This window comes from Dermacentor variabilis, chromosome 11, assembly GCF_050947875.1.
Source record: "Dermacentor variabilis isolate Ectoservices chromosome 11, ASM5094787v1, whole genome shotgun sequence".
Classification (NCBI taxonomy): Eukaryota; Metazoa; Arthropoda; class Arachnida; order Ixodida; family Ixodidae; genus Dermacentor; species Dermacentor variabilis.
In genome coordinates, this window is record NC_134578.1 from 12,867,447 (window position 1) to 12,877,252 (window position 9,806).

The following is a 9,806-nucleotide window of genomic DNA, read 5'->3' on the forward strand; positions in this document are numbered from 1 at the left end:
GGCCTTCCTCTCACGCAGCTGCGCTACCACTGCCGCCTCTAACAAATAGACTTAAAGGTGAGGCTATTACTCTCTTGCCCAACATAATTAAACTCCTGTTTTATCCCCCGTCTTACATAGTTGCTCAGCATCCCACACAATGCCCACCCATATCTTCAATCTTGCTCCTTGAGGTCATCTCTGAATTGAGATTTTTCTTGTCTCATACTACGCGCCTTGGATAGCCTTGAGTGTCTTGACATAAATTGCCTTTCGAGCAGTTTGTTATTGAGTTGCCCAATCGTATTATTGCACATTCCCTGTTTTCGTGTTTTTGTTGTACCTTTCCCCGCTATGTCTTGCTCACGCTTGGTGGCAGTATCTGTGTGCAATATTAAAATAATTCCCTAAAACTGCGTCGCTGCGAATCGTTTATCTGATTGATCGCGAACTTCGTGTTTAGAACAGTGCGCACAGGTGTACTAGACTGCGTTGCATGCACGTAGCTCGTAAGCATCCTAACCTGACCCCTCTGGGTTGAATGCGCAGGTTGTGCGACGCAGAGTGGTGGTTCAAGCTCGGGCTCGCCACCGGGTTGAATCTACGTATTGCACTTAGCGTGGGCGTCGCGCGAAAAGGCTCCGTCATGGCTCTCAAGAGCATCGTAGCCTCGTGCTGTAAGGAAAAGAAAGCGTCGAAGAGAGAAAAATGGAAAGTGTTCAGGGCGTGATAATAGGTTCATGCTGCATTTTCGGCTCTTGAGCTCAGGCACTATCACTCCAAGAATAATTCGGCCCTCAAATATGCATTTCTTTCTTCACCATCACAGCGCTTCGTCGCTCTAGGCGAAAATTGCAGGTGCTGTACAGTGTCAATCATGCTTGTCTATAACAGTGGAGCGGCGAGCTTGGGTGCATGAATGGATGAATTGATGGCCTCAATGAGCGTCCCCTTTGAAACGAAGCGGTGGCCCGTGACACCAAGCACTTGTTCTTATTTTTCCTAATGTCATAACTATATTTCTTTAAACAAATTCCCAGCATCAGACTTTATGAGTTAATACTGAGAATTTTGTACGCTTCCATTGTTTGTGGTCTCCCGTATATGCGCCAGCGTCTCCTAATGATATCGATGACTTGCACTGATGTCACTATAGCCTCTATCTTAAGGCGCTTGTAAGACGTTGAAAAGCTGTGCAAGCAAGACTCGCTCTTAAAAGCAAAGGGTGTCATTTTTTGAAGAGCGATGTATGCATGAACACGACAGATGCATCTTGTCACCAGTGACAAATCGAAAATAGTATCGTCCGGAGAAAAGCGATGACCGTCAACGAGCAAAACAGCGCACATGGAGTAGAGCACGGAGTGGGATAGGGTGCGCTGACGTCATGTTGGCCGCCATGTTTGGGTGCTCGCATGGTGACACGCTGCGTAGTGGCGTCACGTGGGAAATATATATAGCTTCCGAGTAAGAGGTGTGTCGGTAAGCGCGCTCGACGCGCTTACTACACGGACATGCCGTATGCGCGGTTGTGTAAACGCACGTGGCCTTTTCGCGCCATCGACCTGCCCGTTTTCTTGTGATCGATAACCGTCAAATTGGTGCTTTCTGTCAGCCGTTGCCAATAACGCAGCGTTCTCGAGCACAACAAACGTATTCGCTAGATGTCGAGCTGGTCGAATTAAAACAGGTATCCGTCATGGACTTCGTGTTGCCCCGAGACGTTAACCCTTTGTTACATGAAGAAAGATTATGCTCGCAAACTGTGCTTACCTTTACTTTTCTATAAGTGCGCGTCCAGAGAAAAGTCAAGGAAATTTTTTCTGTGCTTTTAAATCTTTATTTCACAAGGTACAGAATGTCCACTACAGTAGAAAACATGCACACCAGTTCCAGTGAGTGTATGTGCTGAAAGGTTTCTTTTTTTGCTCCAACTGGGAAAGTTCCCGCCACCACTTTGACAAACGTAAGCCTGAATACGAAAGTTTAGGTGCGGAGCACGTTACTGTGCATTACAGAATATGAAAAAGTCATTTTTCCGGTAATGCGCAAGTACACTACCTTACAGTGACGTAGCCAGGAAAGTATTTGGGGGAGGGGGGCGGGGTCAGGTGATTGTTGTCGTGCGTCGCTTTACGCCACTACACTCACATGCAGAAAATCAAGTAAAAGGAGGAAAGGGTTCCATATGCCCTGTGTTTGTTCCTGGCCATTATAGTTTTCAGCTCGCTGAATAATATCCCCAAAGTGGCGTTATATGAATATATAAAACAAATAACAAAAAGAAACCACTTGAAAGGGAAAATAGTGTGGACTACACTACGTTGAAAATGCTTCCACACAAGTTTTGTCGTGGATGGTGTCGACTACAGTGGAGATTTTAGAAAATGGGTTGCGCAAAAATAATTTTGCATGACTGTACCACAATATTTACAGGTCCTGCCTCCAAAGGCTTTTTTTTTTGTCCCGTGTAAACAATGCTACGTATGAAGCCGCAATGTTATGCGTTATCAAGTAAAAAAGTGCGGACGCGCCTGGCCTACCCGCGACAACAACAGGGCGCTAACTTTGAAGCAGAGTTGGGGTAAGGTGGTGGTTTGGAGCACATTCCAGGGCAGCTATTGAAAACTTGTTGTTCCCTGAACTTGATACTGAAACACTGCACTTGCTCTAAAAATCGGTGACATTTGTCCACTCTGGTCGACAGCATGCAACAGGGTTAGAATCAACCGTGAACAGGTAATAAGAGATGGCTGAAACAAGCACGCGCACATGAAGGCGCCTCCTGCGTCAGCGCCGGGTTATCGTCCATCGCCGGAGGTAAGCAGCTCCAATTTTCCAACAAAATAACCTATCATACAACGAAACACTTTGTTTTGTGCCGTGAAATGTCAATCATCACTCAGAGCAAACCATAATGATGAGACTGAAGACAAGAAGGGCTTCCATCTATAGAAATTTCGCCGAATTTCTCGTTTGCAGCGAAACGTGCCGGTTCTTCGAAGGTGCCCGTTTTGGAATCTCTAACGGCACTCCAGGACAGAATCAAGGAGGCCGACGCCGGGATGTCTCCTCGCTTCCAGGCCGACCAGTATGCCCTCAACAATAGGCTTCAAAGGAAGGACAGCAATTTCGTGCTGGACTTCTGCCAGCCAACATTCCTGCAAGACTGCCATGAGAAAATGCAGTTTCTCGACGTCGGCTGCGGCACCGGGGATTTCACTCGCGACTGCTTGCTACCCCGCTGCCTGCCCTGTCGAAGGATCGTGGGCACGGATTGGTCTCTGGACATGATAAAGTACGCCATGCGACACTCGGACCACGCGAAGATCCACTACCAGCAACTCGATATCTCCGCAGACGTGACCAACTTCCTGGCTATCAACGGCCCGTTCCACAGGATCTACTCCTTCTATTGCCTGCACTGGGTCAAGAACCAGGACGCCGCGCTGAAGAACATTGCCAGGCTCTTGAAGCCCGAAGGAGAGTGCCTGCTGCTCTTTCCGGCGTCCAACCCGGCCACCGCGGGCTGGAAATTGCTCGCCAAGATGGACCGCTGGGCAAAGTATTCGGAGGTTAGTCTTTGCCCTTCTCTTTACAGACATTTCATTCAAAATTTCAAGGCATGAAACTGCGAGTGAGTGGAGAGGGGCAATAGTTGGTGCACATTCATTGTAAAATAGTGCCTTTACGATGGTGGGGGTGTCTAGACCCCTTCCTCTGCAATAAATCTATACCACAAACGTACTGGGCCATTAGCGAGACCTAGTTAAGGCCCACGGTCAATTCAGACTGGAAACATATGGCACACACATTCGTGTATTCGCATTAATAAATGTAGAGAACGGAAATGCAAGGACTCGTAACACAATATGCGTAAGCTAAGAATTAAAAGACTTGAAACGTGTGAAAGTAACAGCCAGGCAACATTTGAAGTGGAAGACAAGCAGTAAAACAGGTAGTTAAATATGCGTGTTGTTAGACCCGAGTGCCCCCATGTAACAGTTTAACTTAAAGCAGTTTTTAGTTGTTTTGATTCGGAAAAGTTGTACAATTGTAAGACTCGTGAATTGGCCCTTTTGACTAGATATAAATGGTTTCGGACACGCCAACACAGTAGTGAGCGTACGTAATCTGGAAACGTCCTGGCACAGTTTGCAGAAAGTTCCAACAAGCCCACTGTACGTCACGACACATAGAATTACAAAGGTAGTCATAATAGTTTACTGAAAAATGAATATTGTGATGCACTCAAGGGTAGTTCCCATCAATTTCACATACGGTCGGTTTATTTTGATCGTGTGAGAGAAGACACGGCTGTCTGTAACAATATTATATATTGCACTCCGTAGGCACTTCAGCCTCGCTATTTTCTGGGTTTGTAAGTGTATTTCACCCACATTTGGAATTTTCTATTTAGTACAGACTTTTCAGCCTTCACCGAGAACAGTGTGAAATGTGGCTGATGCAGCCCAGTCAGGCAAAGTGATGCCGTATGCCGCATCTCCTGAGACTCGTATGTATGAGTATGGTGCGTCTCAAATAAACTTTAAAAATACAACTACATGTCATACATGCATCAAATAAACACTCCATTACATCGCAAAGGCGTGTAGGGAAAGAGTAGGTATTGCAAGCAGTGACATCTTTCAAGGGGGGGGGGGGGTAATCAGCTGTTCTTGCAGGCTCCTCACCTTCAGAGAATTTCGAATGCATTTTCTGAAGATGTAAAAGAATATTGCTGAAAACCGGAATTCTAAGCCAAGCATTTTTTTCAACGTAACCCGAAACGATCGAGTGCACCGGCTGCGATGGTTTGGCGTTGGCTGGCCTTCTATCTCACGATTCATGGGACTTTCAGTTGTCTCTTTGAATGACCGAAACGTCCAAAGGCGTTTTCGGGTTCGATCATCATTCGATGCCTCTTGACGCTTGCGCAGAGACTCCTGGCGTACATCGCTCCTTGCGAAGACATGGCGGAAAAACAAGAGCAGATTGATTACATGCGCTCTCTGCTGAACGACGCGGGACTTACGCCCAGTATTTTCGTTATCCCGAGGATGGCGACCTTCGATGGATGGACCGAGGAGGACATAATCGGTGAGTCACACTCTTAGCTCTGATGATAGTGTTAAATGTTGGTGTAATAAGATATACTCCTAAAGAACCTATTGAGTATTGAGTAGGAAATGGAGGAACAGTTTACGTTGGCAAACACTGCGCCGACTGAGAAGTTACTAGCAATAAATAGAAAAAGTTAAAGTACAGTGACACTTAAGAAGCTGACTTTCTGACTTCCTCCATCAATTTCGTTACAAAAAAATGTTAGAAAACGAAATATTTGCAAAATTTTGAAGTTGTCAAGACAGTCAGCAATAAAAAAAACCTCGCAATTTTCTGAATTGCACATAATAATGCACCTAAATCAGACAAAACTGTTCTATAGTACACTATTTTGAAGTGTACCATTAATTTTCGAGAAGCACGTTTTTAAAACCCTCGTAAACATTACAATGATATCATGTAATTTGAAAATTCATGTTAGATTTACCATTTTAGATACTGCGAAAGATTCAATTTACAGAACTTCGTTGTGTTTTTGAAACATGCAGAAGTTCCATAATATTGGCAAATAATTCCAGGCCCTAAATCAAGATTCCGCTTGCGAGGGTCATTAGAACTTAGGTTTCTCTCTTAAATGCAAGAAATGTCACTCAATTTGATCCAGATTTTTTCTCAGAACGCCATATTTGCGTTTTACATTTATTGTAATGGGGAAATTTTAGTTCGCTCGAGCTAAAGCTGCACGAAATACTTGATTGTTAATTCAATGCGTTTACCGCACCACAGGTCATCCTACTTCACGCAAAAAGAAATTACAATTTAGCTGGCAGGGGGAGCACTGAAAGCAATAGTACAGATTAGTTATTAATTACTGTAACTATGGATAGAGGTGCCTAGAAAAAATTGTTTAACCCCCTGTATGCCTGGAAAGCTTTGAAGAAATACAATGCCACCTGCGGGATTACTGAAAGTACATGCATAACGTTAAGATGGTACCCTGCAATCAGAAGCCTAGAAACAAATTGCTATCCAGCCACTTGTAGCATCAACCTACAAAGAAAACTTGCAGAACTGGCTTACCATTTTCAGTGTTTCGAGTAGCCGACGAATTCGGCTTCGCTATGTTATCCACCAGCTGCCTGGTTAGCTGGCTAGTTAGACGAATCTTCTTTTTTCTGAGAAGTCCTTATGAGTTCCCATCGCGGCTTCTTGCTACAAGGCGGATGGATCACAACTTCTTTGTTTCCTGAACCTTGGCCCACCTCGCGGGCACCCGCAGAACACATTTTCCATGATGTGAAGACACAAGGAAGTTGCATGCAGCAGCAGCAGCAGACGCGCACTGATCTCCCTGCCATCCTTTGGCCAGACGGACGTGCAATACTTGGGTCCAATATGAGAGCCCTCTGGAAAGTGGCCTTCTGCTGTGCTCTTTTCCTTTTTTCTCTCTCTTCTTTTTTCTTTGACACTCCATGTTAAGCATAAAGCGTATGCGATAACCAAGTCGGGATTGTAGCGTTCTAACAGCCACCTTTTTGTGTCATGCTAACACTAAGGTATTGCTTGAGGTATGAACCGGCAAGCCCGAGAACAAGTTTTGCACGCTTTTTACCTTCTTAGTTCGAAATTATGAGTTATGCGGACTGTTCTCGCAGGACTTCATATGAGTATCCTTCCGATCAGGCAGCTGGTTTCTGACGACGAGCGGGATCAGTTGCGCGCTGACGTCACAGCAATCGTGCGAGAACTTCATGGCCCCCAGACGGACTCATCACGTTTCCGCATGTACACCATCAAAGCCTCGAAGTCGAAGAGCCAGAACGTTGAATGTTGCGAACCTAAATAGAGGAGCGTTGCACCGCTACTGTTACGATGTGCACACATTTAGCAATCATTTTACACTTATGCCTTTAATAAAAGTTTTAATAAAGCATACATTTATTGCAGCATTGTACGAACTTGCTTTCACTTTTTCAGTCATCCAATTTTTCCCCTCAGAAAATTTCGAATTCAACGCAGCATTGTGGATTGATTAGAGCTCCTCCGTTGGTTGGCTACGCTGTCGGCGGTTGTATTGAGTATTGTGTAACCGGCTCACGATGAAGGATTACCACACGTACACACGAACTTAGTCGCATCAAATAATATCCAAACAGGATGGTTTATTACAATTAAGCCTACATACATATTGAAGTCACCCTCACTCCTTCGTCGGGAGGCGGGGGGGGGGGGCGCACACGCACAGCGCGGTGCATGTGTCCTATCTACCTACGTATATAAATTTAACATAGCCTTAAATGCTCAATTAGCTCAGCCACATTGCTAGTTACCCTCGTCCACTTGATTCGATCCGTCTGACTGCGAGCTATCATAAATGACTCGATGATGATACTCAAGCACGTGTTGGGGAAACATGCTTCACACTTTGGCAACACGTATTCGTTACGTAACAGCCTTTAGCAGCATCTGCATGCCTCTAGTGACTTGCTCGCAGCTACAAAAATTGCGCTAGCTACGTTACGCTAACTGTGCAGTAAGCAGACTCGACCTCGTAACTTTGCACTGCAGTCGCCCAACTGATCAGAAATAGATTGAGATCAGTGATGTCAGACTGACGTCTGTAGGCTTGGCACTATGGAAGCTGAAGATTAAAATCGGTAGGTTGGTCTTTTTTTCTCTTGCCTAATAATCAGTAGGGAAATCGCTTACAATGTTTTTCAAGTCAAAAGCTGCGAGAGGAAACTTCTATGGCGTTTTTCCGTATTTGTTAAATTCGCGATGCAAATGGACGAAAAAACTTTGCGCTGGTGGGATGCCGGCGCTATGTTATCCTTTCGTCCATATTCGTTTTCATTTATTGATAACGCAAATAAACCATTAATTCACCCTATGCTTTTGTTGTCGTCTTTATATATTTGTAGAAGTCCATAATGAAGAAGTGAAAAAAATGGGGGAAGACGTTTCTGTCGGGGCCGGTCTTTCTCAGTAAAGTACTCGTAGTACGTGTTTATGGCCAGGTGCGCTCGGTGTTTTACACGAATGCACTGAAAAAGACAACGGCCGAGCGGCGCAAGCAACCAGAACAACCGTCTTTATTTTATTAGCGGCGCCCGTATTTCTCAATACAATCACTCGCCGGCGAAAAAGGAGCCATACTGACAACCTATGGAACAGGCAGTACTGGTGGGTCATAGCGCGGCTTCAGTCGGTCGACAATGAACAGTAGGTGAACTTTTTAGAAAGGCCAGGAGTAAAGGACGAAATATGGAGCCATACCAGCGTTGCGGGTCAATATTATGCAAAAGTCAAGCTTGCGTCACGGTTATGCTTCTGGTTGGCCTGGTCTTGCGCGGTAAGTCTTGCGTGGCTTCAGATAGTCGTAGACTCGGAAGCGTAGGGGCGATACAGAAGGATTGTGTCCATAAACGAGGAAGGTACGCGACCATAAAGAAGAAAGAAGGGAGGGAATCCCGTGGTAGACTGAGTGGCGCTATTGTAAGGACACGTAACAAAGGGGAGGGTGCGGTCCCAGTTAGTGTGGTCAGCGGAGGCGTACAAGGTGAGCATGTCGCGGAGAGTACGATTAAAGCGTTCAATCTTACCATTGGCTTGCGGATGATAAGCAGTTGTATTTCTATGGACAATGTTGCATTCGCGGAGGAGGGCTTTCACAGCTTCAGATAGAAATGAATGACCACGGTCAGTCAGTAGCTCGCGAGGTGCACCGTGTCCAAGAACAGGGTTGCAAAAGAGGAACAAGCCGACTTCACGTGCTGTGGCCGCCGGAAGCGCTGATGTTTCGGCATAGCGTTTTCGCTGGTCCACGGCGACGATGACCCAGCGGCTGCCATCTGCGGTGTAGGGTAGAGGGTCGTACAAATCAATGCCGATACGGTCGAAAAGCCAGGAGGGACAAAGCAATGGTTGCAGCTGCCCTGTTTTCTTGTGAGGTGGGCTCTTGCGGCGTTGGCAATTGGAGAACGAGTGGACGTACTGCCGGACGAAGCGGTACATTCCTCGCCAGTCGTATCAAAGCCCTAGGCGTGCATTCGTCTTTAGTGCACCGGCGTGGGCGCATTGCGGATCCTCATGAAAAGAGGCACACAGGTCACAACGTAAATGGCGAGGAATCACTAGCAAGCATTTTCGGCCATCAGTTAGGCAGTTGCGGTGGTACAGGAGCCCTTCGCGGAGGGCAAAGTGACAAGCAGTGCGACGAAGCGAGTGGTCAGTGGTGCGTGGTGACGGTTGAGATGATCTAGAAGAGAGGCTATCCAAGGATCCCTGCATTGCTCTTCTGGCATGTCGGCGAATATGAGACGAAGAATCGTAGATGGAGTCAGATGGACTACCATGCTCATCGGGCAGTGGTGAGCGCGAAAGAGCTTCAGCTTCGGTATCCGTATGCTTACGGCCTGACCGGTAGACTTCATGGATGTCACAGTCCTGTTGGCAACGAGCATTTGGAAGGCGTCGTCCTCGATCCTCTTCATTACGTGCCGAATTTTCTGAGACCCAGACATACCAGGGTTGATGCGAAGGCAGAGGTTGACACTATCTTCAAAGTAGGACGCAAAGTTATCGCCGCATTGCTGGGCGCGACCGCATAGGCGCTGTTCTGCGCGCAGCTTGCGAACAGCAGGTCGGCCGAAGACTTCCGCGAAGCTTGTTTTAAAGGACGAGCAGTTGACAATATCAGCTTCGTGGTTGTGGAACCACAGCTGTGCCAGGCCCGCCAGGTAAGGTTGACGCTGCTTAGTTTG

The 9,806-nt window shown here is 46.4% G+C and overlaps 1 protein-coding gene across 1 annotated transcript; it reads left to right on the plus strand.

Annotated features, from left to right (window-relative positions):
* The first annotated feature begins 2,757 nt into the window (after window positions 1–2,757).
* LOC142563666 (juvenile hormone acid O-methyltransferase-like) lies at window positions 2,758–6,979 on the plus strand. The gene is made up of 4 exons (XM_075674254.1): window positions 2,758–2,799; window positions 2,962–3,554; window positions 4,920–5,079; window positions 6,699–6,979. Exons 2-4 carry the CDS (start codon window positions 3,045–3,047, stop codon window positions 6,887–6,889), a joined length of 861 nt encoding a protein of 286 aa, XP_075530369.1. The 5' UTR covers window positions 2,758–2,799; window positions 2,962–3,044; the 3' UTR covers window positions 6,890–6,979.
* Window positions 6,980–9,806: the final 2,827 nt, after the last annotated feature.

Excerpts from the sequence above, each read along its gene's own strand:
- LOC142563666 (XM_075674254.1), top strand. The coding sequence starts at position 3,045 with ATGTCTCCTCGCTTCCAGGCCGACCAGTATGCCCTCAACAATAGGCTT. Across the intron at positions 3,555-4,919 it reads GCTGGGCAAAGTATTCGGAG|AGACTCCTGGCGTACATCGC; the intron begins GTTAGTCTTTGC and ends ACGCTTGCGCAG. Across the intron at positions 5,080-6,698 it reads GACCGAGGAGGACATAATCG|GACTTCATATGAGTATCCTT; the intron begins GTGAGTCACACT and ends CTGTTCTCGCAG.